We start from the raw sequence: 19,913 nt of genomic DNA, 5'->3' as shown, positions 1-19,913 counted from the left end.
GAGAGTAACTTGTTCTTCTGTAACAAACTAGATAAAACATTAATGCCATGGCAGTGGCAAACAGCTTTGGTCTTATATTTGATTTGATTACATTAATGTTTAAGTTGAGATTTACAAGAAATATTTGAACTACTACTATGTAAAGCACTTTATATTTTTAAAGTGTTTACAAACCAAACACACACAATAAACTACTTTTGAGTCCATTATTGAATTTTGTGCACAACAATGTGATTGTTGTGATTATCTGTGATTAGTCGCAGACAATCATGTGATTAATCGCGACTAAAAAGTTTAATCGTTGCCCAGCACTAATGTATATGTATATAGTTTCTGTTGTTAGAGAAATGGTGAAAACTATTTTTCTTTAATTAAGTCTTGTTTCAGACACCTTGTAATCATGAGAAGCCTTTTATTTTTTTATGCAATATGTATTATGGACAAATATTTTTGTACATATTTTGTTAAAGTATGCATTTTAAGAAAACTTTATTTATTTTAGTATTTTATGATCACTGAACAATAAGCCTACTGTATTTCATTTTGTTGTGGTCTTTAGTTTAATTATAAAAATACACTTTAATATAGGACAGAAGGCTTCTATGTGTCTGGTTATGTAGGAGGTTAGTGTAAAAAGTTTTTTTTAAAGGGATAAAGAAAAAAAATCTGTATCGGAATCAGCCGATCAAGCAATATGAAAATTGGTGATTGTTATCAACCTTAAAAAACCTGATCGGAGCATCCCTATGTTTTACTGTATGTGCATTAGAGTGGCAGAATGATTTAATATTGTTGCCTCAAGCGTCCACTGTCATACAATCTTAAAGTCAGTGACTGCAAACACTGCATTTGCACATTCTCTGTATGTTGTTGGATTTTTTCTGATTTTCCTTCCAAATGTAAAGGGCATGCATGTGGAGAAACTAGCCAGTTCTAAACTAGTGTGAGGTCAACTGCATGTGTAATCTTAGATCAGCAAACACTGGATTGCTCATCATTCCAAGAGTTAAGCTTAAAAGAAGTGGTGAGGCAGCCTGTTGCTATTATGCACCAAAATTCTGGAATACTTTACCAATAGAGATACGAAAATGTACAACTGTGGAATATTTAAAAAAAACTAAAATTTCTTAATTTTTTTTTAGTTGTGCTTTTTTGTTTCGCGGCAGTTTTAATAGATTACATATGTATTTAAACACCACATACTTCTGTAATCAACATTAACCTCTGCTATTTTTCTCTTTGTTTCCAGTTCTCTGTCCACTGTCATTTGATCAAAGTACTCTCCAGCCACCTAGAATGCTGGAAGAAACATGGGCACTCCAAACTTCAGGACAGTGCATCGCAGCAGTAATTAACTATTTTAGCATATTTATATTTTATAGAATGCCCAAAGAGGACTGGATGGGCCTTTTGACCTTGGAACCATTGCAGGTTTATTTTTTCCAGCATCTTCCCAGCTGGAGATTTTATTTTCCTTATCTCCCTGGCCATCTGACCATACCATCAGACTTATTATAGTCATTGGAGGACTTAAAAAGATCAGTCTAGAAATGTAATCAATATTCAGGGACTCTGCAACTTCTGATGCTTATGTGTTTTACTTGTATTATGTGACTTTATTATTTTTTTGTATTTCATTTTTATTATTATTCATCCTTTGTAATTTTGTTTACCTTAACTTTTTGTAATAGCACTTTGAGTTAAAGACCTTGTAAGAAAATGTGCTATAGAAATAAATGTTGTTATTGTGTGTGTGAGTGGAGGCTAAGATGGGCTCCAGGGTTAATTTCTGCCCTACGCTGCCAGAATAGCCTCCGGTCACCTGTGACCCTCAATTTTGATTAAGCAAGTTTGAGAATGTTATTTTCTGTTTACAAGTACATCTATTGATCAACTCATTGCACAATATTTGATCATTAAAAGAAGTGTGATGTGAGCAGGTCATTCAGCCCAATATGTTCATTCATCCTATTAACTTACATTGTCCAAAATAGAAAATCGATATACCAGACCTTTCAATTTTTCTTTGATCAGCAATAAACCTCGCTAAAAGGGATGGAAATGATTATCTCAAAAGTTAAGGAAATTAATACTCTGCTCTTTTTTACACTGTAATTAACACTTTGATTTTCACCATTAACACCGCCTTTCTTTGGATTAACACTCCTTCTAACATCTAATGAAGGGCAGCATACTCCCTAATTGTGTCTGTGCCGATCCCACTCCTGTTAAACGAATGTTAAATGAACATGACTGTAGCCAGAGTCTTCTTAATTAATCGGCTATATCTGAGGTCATGTATGAGGCACTTTATAAATGACCTGAAATATATTCTATTCATTTGAACTGTTTCACAACAACATAGGCTGGATGGCAGTTACAGGAAAATCAACCACATAAATGTAATTATTTGCCCAATTAACTGGACATATGGCAGTTTACTTAGGATGGAAAAAAAGAAATACAATTGCATTGTTTTGTAATAGAAAAGGATTATTTCAAATTTCAGTGCAATATTTTTGGTCCGTTTTAAAACTGTACCTGATTATTAAGCAAAATGTCTCACGAATCCAGAACCAGGCAAGCAGTGACGAGATACAACAGCCCTAAAAGCTATAAATTTACTAGGATTTGTTCAATTGCACATTTCAGGACAACTCAGCAACCTCTTGAGTCAGTAACCATTCATTGATGACAAAACAGTTTATCTGGGTGGGGAGCATGAAAGTAGGGAGGAGAACTGCAAGGCAACAGACTACAATATTATTGTGATTTTTTTTTCAGTTATGCAATAAAGTAATTACATTTTGAAATAGATGACAGTTATTTTTATTCAAATGTCAATCTATTATACTCAATAAAAAAAAAATCCCTTGACTCAATCTACACCACTAAAAGTGTTGTTTAAATTGGATTTTAATGGATTTCATGTACCTCAACAGCATCTGCATTAAGGCAGAGAATATTTAGTCATGGTATATAATACACAATGCTGATTGCTTAAGAGATGAGCCCTCATGTTTGCAGTGGTGCTGTCAACCAGTAATTGAGATTAAGATTTCTTATACTGGGCTACATGGTAGCAGGGGTTAGTGCTACTCCTTCTAAGGTGCAGCATATCCCAGATTTGAATTATGTGCCTGGTAATTGTCTGCATGGAGCATTCAAGCTCTCTCCATGTCTTTGTGTGTCTTCATCAATTTTCTTCCAATATCCAACTTGTTAGATTAACTGTAGATTGCAAATAGGCTCCTGCATGAGCTTGAGGGCGATTGTGTCATCCAGTAGACTTGCAATGGACTGGTTCTCTAACCAGTGCTGTTTCCTGCCTTGACCCCAGAGCTGAACACTAATAATGACAGGCTGTTTTATTAAACTTTAACAAACAATCAAAATAATATGAACACCATTCAATTCAAAAGGTGCATTTTAATCATAAAAAAAAAACAAAAATGCCTGTTTTTCTCAAAAAACACCATTGTAGTTGAGATCAGATTTGTATAATGCTAAAACAAAATTTGGCTAATCAGGATGGGGCCTACAAAGTGGCCGCAAGATGTGTATGAATACAATTTCTAGAAATTATATAAAGCACTGACTTGAGAATTTGCCCGGCTAAGTCACTCCAGATACCTGACTTCTGCGTATCCTTAAGCCCGCAATTTACCAGTAAATTTCTGCTACAGTATACTCTACATGCATGTAAGAAAATAAACAATAGGATCCTTAGTGGTTAAATGCTAACTGGCAGCTTCTCAGATAAAAGGATCCTTGTAGTCACATTTTAAATGTATCTCTTTTATTTACATTTAACTGAACAGACCACATTCCCCTCTAAAATAAGTGCAAATCACTTGTACACAATGGACTTTTATCCAGGGCTGTGGAGTCGGAAGTAATTATTGGGTTACTGGTGTCGAAGTCAGTACAAATGTACCAACTCTGACTAAATATAAATTGCAATATAATGTGTTAAAATTTCTAAATTCACATATCCTAATTAAAAAAAAAAACCTACTTTTTCTTCTGTCCTTTTAATTTAAAGTATAAAACCTCTTTTTAATTTTGTATGTTTTGTCTTCTGTTTAATGTTGCTCAATGTTAGTGTGGTGGATGGCAGTGGCCCTTGCCTGGCCAGGATGCCTCCTTGGTGGATGGACCAGGGGATAGAATGTGCGTGGGGTATTATCTCCACCAGAGCAATAGATGGCAGTCCCACTTGGTTGCGGTACAAGGCTTCATGGGAATAGGAGTTCTGTAACTCAGCCCTGTTGAGTGCCATGGGGTGCTGCAGGAACTGAAGAGCGCTACTCACTGGGGCTGCAGCCTTACCCAGAATTGCTCCCGGGCCAGGCCTTTGGGGCACCAGAAGTACTTCCAGGGATTACTTAAAAGAAGCCGCCTGCCTTCATTTTAGGAGACAGAGTCGGGAGGGAGAGGACAACACTTGCCGGAGGAGGGGTGGAGGAAGAGAGAGAGAGAGAGAGAGAGAGGGAGGGAGGGAGGGAGGGAGAAAGAGAAAGAGCCAAGAAAGAAGAGAAAAGAAAAGAAAGTCTTGTGTGTTCTGTACTGCACCATGCTGCTTGTGGGAATGGTTTAGGAGGCATTCCCACTGTAAATGAACATGTGTGATGCTGAAACTTGTGCCTGGTGTGTGTCTGTGTCAGTTTGGGTGGCCGCTGTGACCCCATCAGGCCACAGTAAGTAACTTCAATGGGAAATAAATGGGTTATGAAGACAACATAACCAGCTCTTTAATACCTATTAACACTACCAGCTTTCCCAGTCAAGTGTTTCTAAAAGCAACACAACTTATAAAACTAGCTTTCACAATGTATTTTCTTCACCCACAAGGCACAAATGAAAGAAATTTTTACAATTGAAATTAGTAAAATTTGTTTCTGCATTTACTAACAAAAACAACCTCCACAGCTTGGGATAGGACCTTGGCTAATCATTCAAAAGGTAAACTGGAAAGGACTATGTCTAAAGCTCAAGAAATGTGGCTCTGATCTCCTTTCCAATGCATCTCTCTACAAAAGCTGCACCTTCAATTTACCTCAGAACCCTCTCATTTAGCTTATAATTCTTTCAGTTAATTCCAAAAATGATTAATATCCTGTTTTTCAAAGACTGCTTTCTTCAACCTTAGTTTCTTTACTACTGCCATATGAAGCTGAACTTTGCATAGCACCAAATATTCTACTATATGTAAAGTTGTTATTCAAGTATGTATATGACGATATTTGTCTACTATATATAAAGTTGTTATTCAAGTATGTATATGACGATGTTTGTTCGTCTTCTGTCCTATGTCAGATGGCACTTATAAGCTGTACAGTCTGAAAGTCTCATCTGTATCTTTGCTGTACCAAAATCAAGTAGCACTATTGCAAATACAGAACCTACAGTATATGTACTGCGTTAGGCTGGCGCCCTGCCCGGGGTTTGTTTCCTGCCTTGCACACTTGGTTGGCTGGGATTGGCTCCAGCAGACCCCCGTGACCCTGTAATTAGGATATAACGGGTTGGATGATGGATGGATGGATGGATGAATGGAATCTATATGCATATGAAACACAAGAAAAAGTTACCCTTTCAGGCATTTGGATTCCAAGGTCCTGTAAGTAAGTACCAAGTCTATGGGATGTTTTACAGTTTTGGCAGACTCACACAGTAGAAACCTGGATGTCTGTGAACGCACAGCTGATATTCGCTTTTCGTTACATAATAACATTAAATGTCAACTTAATTTGGGCTAGTTTAAATTCTGTTATGCTGTTCTGATTAATTACTGTTAGAAACATCATACTGTTTACCAAAAAACTTATTAAAATTAATTTTTGATTAAAAAAAACAAACTGGTAGACTGGAACATATGGTATTTCAAGTCTGTATATAACGATTACATTTGTAGAATATTTTGTTAGTACTTTGTTGCAAGAAGTGATTAAAGTTATTTGTGTACCACAGGTGCATTGTACTACTGGTAACAGCTTTAAGTAATGGATGTGTTTATTTTTGTCCAAATATTTTTTTTGGATTAAAGTAGTTTTTAGTGAAAAATGAAACATTGGAAGTCTGTGTGTAGGTTGCTGCTCTTAAGAATGAAGGACAATCCCAGAATCCAATTGCAGTATCAATAAAGATCTATCTGGGAGTGGTGCATATGACCCTGAAACAGATTCATGAGACACGGTCCTTTACATCCAGAACCAGAAGTGGTCACCCATGTGTGATGATAGGAAAATTATAATGATTATTAAATCATCACCACGTGTCAGAGAAAGCCGGCTGTGATCACGCTTACCAGATCATCTTAAAACAATCAGCGTATGGACAATTCATTGAAGACTATTTGATTCAGGACTACAATCAGGCCATCCTGCAAGAAAACTAACTTTATCTGCAAAAAAAATAAACAATTTGCAGATCGCATCAGGTTTTGCAAAAATTATAAGGGATGGACTGCCACAAAATGGGAAAAGGCGATGTTTACAGATGAAGCAACCTTCACTCACTTTAAGAATTACATTGTGCATGTGTGGAGACCGGCTGGGCAACATTGCAAGGCAAAATACGTGGTGCCAGCTGTCAAACAGTGTGAAAAAAACTATGGTTTTGGGTGCCATTTCAGCATTCAGGCCTCTGGATAAAGCCAAAAAAACACCACAATGACAGGGTCAGTTTATTTGAAAGGTGCTGAAAGACAAGCTCTCAACTTCTTTGTCAATACATGGTGCAACTTATTTTCAGCAGGATGGGGCACCCTGTCACACACGCAAGACAGTGAAGGCATGCCTTGCATTGGCAAGGTATCAGTTACAGAAGACTACTGCCGTCAACTCTGCCATTTCATGCCTGCTCGGATCCAAGCTGTACTCAATAATAAAGGACGACATACCAAATGCTAAAAACACTTCCAGTAGTGCCGACAGTTACTGGATTATTGTCAAATGTAACTTCATTCACTGTTTTCACTATGTGAAATTAAAAAATTGCCATTGGCATCATTTACTTTACTTGCTTTTATGTTTTGCTTTTGAATATTTGCATATACTGTATGTGCACCTCAATGGTGTGCTCACAAACATTTTGCACCTAAGTGTATATATACACACCAATAATTGTGTTTCAGTAATTATAGGTGGTGTCATTATAGAAAGTGGCTAACATCTCAATATATCAATCTATTATTTAAGTATTTTTCGCCAATCCAGGATAATTGGGGGATAATCGGGCACAGTTTTTTACTATAGCATTGGGCCCAAGGCAGGAATCAACTTTGGATGCCAATGCATCATAGGAAACACATGAACATGCTTATATTCACTTCATTGTTTTAATCTTTTGGAAGAAAATGAAAGTGCATGTTTGCAAACTACAAACAGAAATTGCTGTCAGACTGGGATATACTGTACCTTTTCTTCAAGTTAACTGTAGGGTCAAACAGTTTTTTTAATGCATAATCAATTTACATGTTGGACTTACAAATATGGGCGGCACGGTGGCGCAGTGGTAGCGCTGCTGCCTCGCAGTTAGGAGACTCAGGTTTGCTTTCCGTGTCTGCGTAGGTTTCCTCCCACAATCCAAAGACATGCAGGTTAGGTGGATTGGCAATTCTAAATTGGCCCTAGTGTGTGCTTGGTGTATGGGTGTGTATGTGTGCGCCATGCGGTGGGTTGGCACCCTGCCCTGGATTGGTTCCTGCCTTGTGCCCTGTGTTGCTGGGATTGGCTCCAGCAGACACCCGTGACCCTGTATTTGGATTCAGAGGGTTGGAAAATGGATGGACTTACAAATATTGTTCTTTATACATTTTAATATAGTAGTCTACAATGTATACACTTAAAAAGACAAAATGTCCCGCAGAGAAGTATTCCCCAAACTCAATGCACTACTGGATACCTGTTTTTTGTCATATATAAACGGATCACACTATCTGTAAAGAATTCCCAACAGAACATTTCATCTAAACATAGGGCTTCAAACATAGAACTAATTTTACACTACAACTTTTTGTGGTGTCATTTGTAACACTTGACTTTTTTGTGTACCCTCACTATGCAGTGACTATGCTGGATGTTTGTGCTTTATGCACACTGACACTGCAGTCCTTCTGAACATAATACTAATTATATACTGTAAACCGTACTGCCAATTGCTCGTTATTACTTTTCAACCTATGGCTGTAACACCAAGATAAATTCTGAGCAACTATGTTGCTTGGAAATAATAAAGTTTGCTTAAAGGCGATACTTTTTCATTTATACAAATTGCATCCATTTTAAAGAGATTCTGAAGTGTTTCTTTGTGAGTAGAGCCATTTAAGCAGTCATTTTACAAATGTTACTCCACTGTAAAACATGCACTAAGCCATTTTATACTAAAGCTATAGTGGCAAACGCATGCAGGAGATTGAATCTTCTAGAAGCAAATAAAGCGTTTACAGACACACAGAATGTATTTGTTTTGTTATTTTGTTATTGTACTGTAATAATTATAAATTATATGTAAGGGTGGCACTGTGATGCAGAGGTAGCACTGTTGCCTCGAAACAAAGAGAGTTGGGTTCAAGTCCCAGATGCTCTCTGTAGGAGAGCTTGCATGTTCTGCCCATGTCCATGTGGAGGTGCTCTGGTTTCCTCCCACATTTGTCCAAGCATTATTCCAGCCTTGTACCTACTGCTTGTTGGGATGGGCTCCAGCTATCCTGTTCTGAATATGTGGATTTTAGAAGGTCTTTAATAACTGCAGCATCAACAGATGCTTTACAATGCTCAAAAGAATATTCATAATAAGCCTATTTAATGTCTTGGGTTGCATATTAATGTAATATCATCTGTCATGAGATGAGCAGCTCTCCCTTGGCTTTGACTCCAAAGTCGGCACCACTTGTACGGTCACTCACTACAGCTGCACACATTTATTCCAATCAGCTCCTTAGTTAATGGAAAAATGATGCTGTTGGTTACACACACCATTTAATTAGTTGATTTCCCCTTGCATAATGAACAATTTCTCCTTCTGTTCTGTATATTCTGCTCTTCAAAATACAAAAAAACATTCGGCATTCTCCGTTTTGTTGTAGTAAATCGTGGACTAGATGGAGTGAGTCAGTGGGCATGTCACATTACACGACTGTTTCACGCTCCAGCGATTACCTCTGACTCATTAAGATTATGAAAATGAAGGCTACATCTGAAAATCACTGGAAAAGTCGTATAATGTGACATGGCCTTAGAAGGAATATTAAAAAAGAAATGGCGTACTCCCTCAGTAGTTTACATTTTTTAAATTTTCATCTGCTCATTATTAATAGAAATAATATGCATAAAAAATAAAGCTAAACTTAAAGTGAATAAAAATGTACAGACGTGTGTATAGTAAAACTAAGACAAATGCAGATATCCCTGCTAGATTTGTCAGAAAATAAATTCACAAAGTATACTTTATGTAGATGCTGAGAACCCAGAATCTACACTGAGGGCAGGTATAGGAATTGGGACAATAGACAAATGCACTGACACTCAAAACTCAATTTGTGTGTTGTTGTCACGTTTACATTTTCTTGAAGGAAAACTTTATTCCTGTAACAACATGTCCTTGTCCGCTGGTCAGATACAAGTATGGTAATTAAGGAAGACAAAAAGTAGTAACTAGAAGGTGTGAATCTGTGCTGCAAAAATTGATCTCTCAGATAAGGCTACTATAGATAGTTCTCTACATTTTGTTTCTTGGGTCCAACATTTAGACTACAAAACTGCAGCTACCGCGTACATTTTCCTGTAAAGGAGTGTGTTTATGCTCCATTGATCACACTACTGGTAGTAAATGTGCATAGCAAAGGAATATACATGGAGAATTTTTAAAACCTAAAAAGCTAAAAGGTGTGGAGTATGACCCGAAAGGTATGCAATTATTGAACACTTTCTTTCATTCCAGTGTTACCAGGACCCTAAACAATGGATTCCTAGAAATGAATTGAATTAAAGAAAATGCGCTCTGATCGTGAACTGAACTTCTGTTATTAGGTGTGCTTCTCCTCAATATGAAAACTCTCAAGAATTAAAACGAACTAGACACTGTTAACACATCACCTCGTCAGCCCAAACATCAGTCCTCAGAAGTGCTTCACCATGCACACACTCCGCATGGCTGCTAAAGCACTAGGAGTAATTAATTGCAGACGTGCGCAAGAGTAAAAAGGCGGAGTTTAATCCCGATAGATACATCGCAGCACTTAATCAAAAAAAAACAATTTAAGCAACTTGTTGTTAGAAAATGTGGGCCCGATTAGCGCCTGACATATCCGGCAGGGCCTACGGTACATTACCCGCAGTCACTCACACTCTTTTCTTAACTGCTGGCGTGCAGATGTGGATATGTTCCCGCAACTGGGGGATGGGGACGGAGTCACAGGCAGGGGGAACAAATGAAGTCCCGTCTCGTTTCTCTCCTCTGTGCTTCTAATAAGCGCTCCCGATATAGCACCTTCACAGGGTGAGCGCACCCAACTGCCCTATACAGGACGTCGGGACCCCAGGTCGCCGTTAGTGTGTGCGCGCACGCGCGCCCCCAGCCCTCTGCTCAGCCCATTACTTCTAGACAATAGATAAACAAATAGCTAGTACTCACGATGGGACTGATCGTCATCGTTTTCATCACAGAGATCTTTGGTGTTTGCTTTTAATGCTGGTATCCTTCGATCCATACAAAGAAAATGGCGATCGGTTAAAAGCCCTCATTGAAGCACATTTTGAATTCGTCGCTTATGCGCGAGCTTCCCTTGACCCGTCAGTCTTCATTATCTAGAGAAACGCAGAGCTGCTAAGCTGCGGAAGCCGCCTCCATCCGAACTGCACGAGCTACTGACGGCCGAACTGCTCGCTTACGTAACCAAACTAACTACAAAAAAAGTCTTATTTGATATTCTTCTGCTTACATAACTGCTTGCTATCCCGTTACATCGGATTCCCAAAACGGGATTGTCACAAATGAGAACATCTCGCTATATGGTACACAATTAGGCATATGATGCCTCTACGCTGTTTTTAGTGCCGTGATGCATTCTTAAATGCCTCAACGTGGTCCTCTTAATTTGTGTCAACATCCTAACTCACTCATTTTAATTCACATATCACTAGCTCAACATTTTCCAGTTTCACCGGTTTGATCCACCTATTTTTACCTTCCTGTTGTGAAACATGGGCACTAAACGACACTCCAGTGAAAGAAATGTGTGAATTTTGGGGAGGATGGCTCATCTTAGAGATTACATACTCCTTTACTAGCTTCCTCTTAGACAAGATTAGTTTTTTCATACACTGGAAACTGCAAAAGCTCTAGTGAAATTTTTGTGCCACAGTTGCAGGCATGTGTGGTTTGGGGAAAATTTGAGGGGATCAGGGGTGCAGGGAACTACATTGCATCAATAAGATGATAAATAAATAGATACAATAAATAGCAGTAGCAGAAGAATACCTTAATGTACATATAGTGCAAAACAGAACTGTACAGATATACACACTCCACAGTTTGACACTAGTTCAAAAAAGGCAGATGGCAACACCTGTAACATAGAGCAGAATTAACACATAAACTAGCAGGAGGTGTAAAATACAGGGCAGGTAGGATCAGGTTACTGTTAATTCAGTGAACTGGCCTGAGGATGAAGTGGGTGGAAGGTTGTGGTGAGGCTCCAGTAGCGTTTACCAGAAGGGGAAAACGGAATAAGCTTGATGGCTGGCATCAGAGATGAAGGATTCAGTCCTCCATGGAAGGTCAACCCCACGTCCTTTAGAGGAATCCATGATCCTGGCAAGCCAAGTTACTAAACCACACCATGATAATACACATATGCTTACACATATTCAAAATTTCTTGTAATGGTGATAACTTTTAGCAGAGCATACGTGAGTCCCTGTCTCCACTTTGCATTGCACATGGGAACTAAACTTCTCCAGAAAAGTGTTGATTTTTGAGGAGGTAGAATGAATACAATATTAGTCTCTGATGTAGAACAGAGATGTATTTACCAGTTCCTAATCACAGGCACATCATTTATTCTAATCATGATAGCTATTAATGCAGCGTGCCCATGACTCTGTCTTCATTTTAGTTTTCAGCAACATCAGGTATCTCAGAAATAATTAACAAATTTACTTTGATCATGATGATGAAAGGGGACACTAACCATGTGAAACAGAGGCAAAGCAAACACGGTGCTCAAAGCTATGTTAACTATAGAAAAATAAATGTCAACTGTGGTTGAAAAATAGTCAGGTGATAAAAGCATGTAGACACACTAAATATTTTTTCCTTCTGTTTTGGTCAAATACATGCACTATATGGACAAAAGTATTCGGGTACTTGACCATTACACCAACAGGGGATTTAATTAAGTTGCATTCAAATACATAGACTTTAATATGAGGTTGGGCCCCCCTTTGCAGCTATAACAGCTTCCACTCTTCTTGGAAGGCTTTCCACAAGATTTTGGAGCGTTTCTGTGGGAATTTGTGCACATTCATTCTGTAGAACATTTATGAGGTCGGGCACTGATGTTGGACAAGAAGGTCTTGCTCACAATCTCCATTCCAGTTCACCCCAAAGGTGTTTGAAGCAGTTAAGTTCAGGGGTCTGTGTGGCCCAGTCAAGTTCTTCTACACCAAACACATCCAACCATGTCTTTATGAACCATGCTTTGTCCACGAGACACAGTCATGCTGGAATAGAAAAGTGCCTTCCCCAAACTGTTTCCACAAAGTTGGGAGCACAGTGTTGTCCACAATGTCTTCGTATGCCAAAGCATTAAGATTGCCCTGCACTGGAAGTAAGGAGCCTAGCCCAAACCCTGAAAAACAGCCCTAAAGCATTATCTCTCCTCCACCAAACTTCACAGTTGACACAATGCAGTCAGGCAGGTAACTTTCATCTGGCATCTGCCAAATTCAGACTGTAAATCAGAGATGTATGATTTGTCACTCCATAGAACACATTTTAACTGCTCCACAATCCACTGGCAGTGTGCTTCACACCACTCCATCCAACTCCTGGCATTGGACTTGGTGATGTGAGGCTTACATGCAGCTGCTTGGCCAAGGAAATCCATTCCTTGAAGTTTTTGTGCTTACATTAATGCCAGTGGAAATTTGGAACTCTTCAGCTATGGAATCAGCAGAGCGTGGGTGACTTTTACGCACCATGCACCTTAGCAGATGTTGACCCCGCTCTGTGACTTTATGTGGTTTTGTGTTTCATGGCCGAGTTGCTGTTGTTTCTAAATGCTTCCACTTTCCAATAATGCTTACAGTTACAACTTACAGTTGACCGTGGAATATCCAGCAGAGATGAAATTCCAAGAACCGTTTTATTGAAAAGGTCACATCCTATTTATCACACACAGTACATGCATACATTCTCAGACCCACTTATTCCAATTCAGGGTAGTGAGGGGTGGAGCCTCTCCTGGTAGGGCAGCGTGCAAATTGTAAAGCAATCCTGGATCGCAGGGCACACACCCACACTTTGGTCAGTTTGCAATCGCTGCATTAATTATGATGAAAACAAGTAGGCCACAGAAGTTTCTGCTGCTGCCTGTTTGGAGTTAGCTTGATTTTGTTTACTCTATATGATTTTTTTTAACAATATTCTTGTTTTCCTCTTACACACTTAAAACACGGTTAAATATATAGCCTACTAGTTTGACTGAATATGTTTACAATAGACTATTGCCTTGTCCACTAGTGTATCTTGCTTTGCACTTCATTTTGCAGAGATAGGCTTTGGTTCCTATGACCCTGGCATTGACAATAAGCAGATTTAAAATCTCCTTGGAAGTGTAATAAAAATGTGCAGTTTAAAATAACCCAATTTGTATTTTTTGAATAAATAAAATGCTAAAATCTATCCATCATCTAGCCTTCTTAATTCAGTTTTGGGTCCTGGGATATACTGTACAAAAACAATATTTTAATTAAAATGACAGGTGAGTTAGTCAGTGTGGTAAAACACACACGTAGAGTGTGCACTGGGACATCTTTCTGGCAATATTTCATATCCAGTCTAAACTGACATATAATGATAATCAGTGCTGAATTAGGTGGTGAACAATGGGCATACATCATTATATTGGATTAATAAAACTGAGACAGCTAAGCTGTGAATCTTTAAATTACATTTTCAAATATTCAAAAATAAATACATCAGTATAATGCTCAGAGGGTTTCGTGGAGAATTTACACACAGTGTGTACAAAACACACACATTTTTGAAATAGTAAAGAACAGTGGGCATTTTTAGCATGGATTCAGAAAGTATTCTGACCTCTTTGCTTTCTGCTGAATTCATTGTGTTCCAGATTTAATCTGAAATTGAAAATTTGCCATTTTTGCCCATCATCATACACTCAGACCATAATTATGAATTGTTTTCAGAAAGGTGTGCGAATTTTCTAAAAGTCAAACACAGAGATCTCTTATTCATATAAATATTCACACCCTTAATTCAGTACTTTGGCAGCAATTACATGCTTGAGTATCCTTGGGTATGTCTCTTTAAGCTTTGCACACCTTGATTTTGGCAGATTATCGCATTCTTCCTGGCAGATCATCTCAACCTCCATTACCATGTTGGGGTCTCCCCACAGATGTTCTATACAGTTTGAATCTGGACTTTGGCTGAGCCACTCATAGACAGTATGTGCCATTCCGACGTTATTTTGGCTTTATGCTTCTGGTCATTGCAGTGCTGAAAGGTGATCAGTCACCCCAGTCTGAGGCCTCGTGGCCCCGTCTGTTTTTTTGGGTTTTTTTTTATTTCCTTTTTTACTTCAAAAAAAGATTAACGCCAAACGTTGATTGGTAGTGTAAACTTAATGATGATATAATGGTGGACAACAATGTTGGCATTTATTCAAAAACGCATTAAGGCTATGACTGACACAGCACAATGTAGTGCGAACAGTTTTTCTCAGATTTATCGTCACATATGGCGTACACAGTAAATAAAGCGCACTGCTTAGTTAGCCAAGTGCATCATTTCCCCAATGCCCGGCTGCTCGAATCTCGTTTCATAGGTTATGTGAAATATAGCAGGTCACACTAGGCAATGAAAAGCAACACACCCGAGTTTTCTTTGGAATTCGCAATGCTGGGCATATACTGTGCATCTCTGTCAAGGGTTTATGCCCGATTTGCTATTGACAACTGATTTTCGTAGTCGGTCCGAATTTCAGCGTCAACGGCAATTGTTTCACGTGCAGTATTGGGCATGAGTTGCGAAGCGCGATTGTGCCTTATAGGATCAGATTGTGCCTTATACGATTGGAAGAATTACTCTCATGTCAGAAGTTTAAGTTGGCTATTCTGTACTGTGAGCAGTCTCATGGGCAGATTTTCTGATCTCCCGATTCATTGTGCATCGATCGCAGTACATTGCACATTAGGTATTGCTGTGGTTATGCTTATTTGTACATTTTTTGTTTCAGAAAATCTAAATATTATATACTGTAGCAATAAAATTTTTCAGTGATAAAAGCATCTTAGGAAACTTTTATTGGAAGAACACAAGTTAAACAAACAGAACAGTAAATTAGACTTCTTACGTTCTCTTTATAAAACAGATCATATGTCTCAGCTACCCAACTAACACATCCAGCTACACCTTTTTATTTCAGAGCATAGTATGGCAAGAGTCAAGAACGCAGCTCTTTTTTATGTTGACATTTTGAGAAGCCGGTGGCCATCATGTTTTCTGTATTTTTATCTATTTATTTATTTTTTTTAATGGAGAAAACTGTTCATCATGGACATGTATGGTATGAGGGCCCACGTGCTAGAATACAAGGAGTATCTGTGAATTAAGTCTTTTGCCACATAACAATGTAATAGAAGTTACTTTGGTTTTAGGGGTATTTTACTTTTATTAAATATACTAGGCTGACCTGCCTTTTAAGACCACCGACTTTTAAGTTGACCACTTCTTAAGGCAATTCAATATGTAGATCAATTTGATATTTTATACAAACTCATTAATTTGGTTATATTGCATTTGAGCGGTATTACTTTAATACTCGTAGTTTCTGTTATTTTTGTGATGAAATTTAAACTTTTTTTCTATATTGAGGTCGCCCTTTTGAACCCCCCTGATATTTACTACGCGGTTAGGCATTTGTACTCCATCAACATTAATTATTTCCAGAGACATAATTTTGTCTATTTTTCCAGCGCACTGCGCACAAAAGAACTCTGCTCATATCAAGCTGCAAGTAGTAAGTCTGTGATAAGCGGAATACCACTACGCTTTCCACTCACGGGACGGAAGGACAATCCCGACCGCTTTTATGTAGTAAGAAAGAAGAAGAAGATATCGCACAGTTTGGAGTAGAAAATCATCTTTTACCTGGAAAAACAAAACTACAAATCCCATCATGCATTGCAAAATGGACGGGGCATGTGTGAAACTCCACGCCTGCGTAGCACTCACGGGACGGAAGGACACCGACCGCTTTTATATAGAAGGATAGGAAATGATCTTCATTTTAAGGTTTTGGGTTGGCACCATACTTTTTATCATATTTTCATGATTTTTGTTTTTACAGTGCACAATTGTGTTTATTTTCTGTTTTTTTTACTACTTGAATTGCTACATAAAACTAAATTTAAAGATGTAAAATTGATATGATTTCCTTTTATAAAAGTGGATATCAGTATTTTATAGAGACAGACAAAGTCTGTTAAATGAAAAGGAAAATCTTCTACAAGTTACAAGACTCACAAAAAAGAAAAAGAGTAGGAGCCAAGAAATAAAATGTTTGTTCACTAAGAGCTGCGCTACTGGTGTAACAATGGAGTAAGATGGAAACTATAGCTCACCAAGAATATTACTGTCTGTCTCAAATTTGTAAAAACACGCCTGGAGTTTTTTTTTTTTTTGAGGAAAGGTTTGTTGGCAGAGGTGTCAGGTTTGAAGAGTTTTGGGCTACGTGTGCCCTTTTAATGGCAAAAACCTGAAACAATGGCCAGCTTTGCTGCTTCACAACTCCAGGGACATAGGTTCTCTTCCCAGGCCAGCCATAGTCTGGATGGTATATATAGATTTTACCAGATCCTGGTGGATTGTCTGTAGGCCCTCCAGTATCATTTCACATCACTTAGATGTGTATGTTAGGTTAAATGAAAACTTTAAACGAGTGTAACTGTGGATACTTATAAGAGTGTCTTGTGATAGGCTGACATCCTATGCACTACTGGTCCTTGTCTTGAGCACAGTGCTGAATGGATAGACTTAGTCTCCTCACAACCGTAAAATGGACATGTCTGCAGTTCAGAAGGTGAAGAACTAAATGCCATCTGCTTACGTCTGCCAAGCACTAAATGATACACTCCTGACCAAGGACCTAATAGCACCTGTTAAGTTGTGTGGCTGTAGTGTCATGGTTTGGGGCAGCTTTGAATGTTTAGAATTATGATGGTTTGTTATCAATGAAATCAACTCTTATTTTATCAAAGATTAGCACAGGTACCTTTCATTGTTTCGGAAATAAATTGCAGGCACCGTCACTGAATAACCTCCCCAGGGCACAACATTATGGCAACAAAGCAAAATGTCACTGATTAAACCCATTGTGGTGAGCAACTTTGCATGTCTTTGCCAAAGGAAACATCCCTGCTAACATACCAGAGTAGTAACTACAGAAATTTGCCCAAGGGGAAAAAGTTTGGACCAAAACATACTCTATGGTCTTCCACTCTACCAATTTTCCTTGAAACAGTGGAAGTGATTGTGGATTTTAGGAGACACTCCTCATCTCCTACACTCCTAGTTATTAAGTGATGTCAGTGTGAATATGGTGGGATCTGTTAAATTTCTTGGCACAATTGTCACTTACAGCCTGAACTGGGATGAAAACATCTTCTTATCAAAAATACTCAGCAGTGGATATTATTTCTTTGTCAGCTTAAAAAATTTTACCTGTCCCAAGTAGTGCCTGCACTGATTAATAGAGCTGTTACTGAAAACATCCTCACTTTCTCCATGACAGTCCCGGTATGGCAATGCATCTGCTCTCTTTAAACATGAACTGCAGCATGTTATGGGACTGCAGAAAAGACTGTAGGCCGGAAACTGGACTCCATTATTGTCTTTTATACATCATGGGTCATACATCATGCTAGAATTATAATCAAATACCACACTTATATGGGCAACCATCTTTTTCAGTTATTACCATTGAGGAAATGTTACCAGTCACCAAAGACAAGAACTAAAAATCAGAAAAACAGTTTCTTTCCTACTGCAGTCACTATGGTGAAATATAATCGCTGATTCATCTCTGTCTTTTCTTGAATTCTAAACTTCTCAAGCCAATCTAAATGATATTTATTATATGCATTGTATGTGGCCTTACTTAACATATTACTGAGCAGGGGTGCAATTGTTGTATATATTTGTCATTTGTGTAATAATTTTTCACTACTATTGTATATAATGTTGTGATGGTGCTATGTATTGTACATTGTGTTGTTTAATTGTATGTGCCTTCTGATGTGTATGGACAGGTGGCATGGTGGCGCAGTGGTAGTGCTGCTGCCTTGCAGTTAGGAGACCCGGGTTCGCTTCCCGTGTCCTCCTTGTGTGGAGTTTGCATGTTCACCCCGTGTCTGCGTGGGTTTCCTCTGGGTGCTCTGGTTTCCTCCCACAGTCCAAAGACATGCAGGTTAGGTGGATTGGTGATTCCAAATTGGCCCTAGTGTGTGCTGGGTGTGTTTATGTGTGTCCTGCAGTGGGCTGGCACCCTGCCCAGGATTGGTTAGTGCCCTGTGTTGCCTGGGATTGGCTCCAGCAGACCCCCATGGCCCTGTGTTTGGATTCAGCGGGTTGGAAAATGGGTGGATGGATGTGTATGGATATAACACCAAGAGAAATTCCTAGCAACTATTTTGCTTGACAATAAAGTTCACGTTCAAATGTGTAATTTGCAGAAAATTTGGCAGAGATAAATTCAATAGTTGGGTGGCATGGTGGTGCAGTGGGTAGTGCTGCTGCCTCACAGTAAGGGGACCTGGGTTTGCTTCCCGGGTCCTCCCTGCGTGGAGTTTGCATGTTCTCCCCGTGTCTGCGTGGGTTTCCTCCCGCAGTCCAAAGACATGCAGGTTCGGTGCATTCGCAATCCTAAATTGTCCCTAGTGTGTGCTTGGTGTGTGTGTGTGTGTGTGTGCCCTGCGGTGGGCTGGCACCCTGCCCAGGGTTTGTTCTTGCCTTGCACCCTGTGTTGGCTGGAATTGGCTCCAGCAGACCCCTGTGACCCTGTGTTAGGATATAACGGGTTGGATAATGACTGACTGACTGACAGATTCAACAGATTGAACAAACATTTAGACACACAACCATACATTCAACTTTATATACTAGACTATTAAAAAGCAGGCCATTTATCAGTTTACTGAAATGGAACAAAAACTGGTCATGAAGCAAAACCAGACCAAACATTCAAGCAAGTCGATATGAGAATGGCTGAAGAAGAATATATCTATTGTTTTCTAATGGCTGACTCAGTGTTCACATCTCATCCAGCTATGAAGGTTGTCACAAAACATAAACATAACTGTTTATGGTGGAAATCGGAATCAGTTTGGGATGAATAGCTGGATAAAAATATTCCACTAGAATCTCACAAACCTATCTACAAGTACAGCAAGCTTTTATAATATCAGGCGTGCTAATTGACAATATTCTGGACATAGTTAATTCATCATTAGATACCGGGGTCTTTCCAGACTGTCTTAAGACTGCTGTAGTTAAACCCCTGCTCAAGAAAAATAATCTTGACCCCTCTGCCTTTGAAAAATTTAGACCCATCTCTAACGTGCCCTTCTTAAGTAAAGTTCTGGAGAAGGCAGTCATTTTGC

The 19,913-nt window shown here is 38.8% G+C and overlaps 1 protein-coding gene across 1 annotated transcript in view; it reads right to left on the bottom strand.

Moving 5' to 3' along the window:
• The window catches only part of LOC120516971, a 164,109-nt gene extending 153,069 nt beyond the window's left edge, over window positions 1–11,040 (bottom strand). The window contains exon 1 of the mRNA XM_039739011.1: window positions 10,639–11,040. Coding sequence (XP_039594945.1) covers window positions 10,639–10,665 — 27 coding nt within the window. The 5' untranslated portion in view covers window positions 10,666–11,040. The remainder of the gene's footprint in view (window positions 1–10,638) is intronic.
• Window positions 11,041–19,913: the final 8,873 nt, after the last annotated feature.

Source organism: Polypterus senegalus, chromosome 16 (assembly GCF_016835505.1).
Source record: "Polypterus senegalus isolate Bchr_013 chromosome 16, ASM1683550v1, whole genome shotgun sequence".
Taxonomy (NCBI): domain Eukaryota; kingdom Metazoa; phylum Chordata; class Cladistia; order Polypteriformes; family Polypteridae; genus Polypterus; species Polypterus senegalus.
This window is presented reverse-complemented; position numbering and strand designations above follow the sequence as displayed.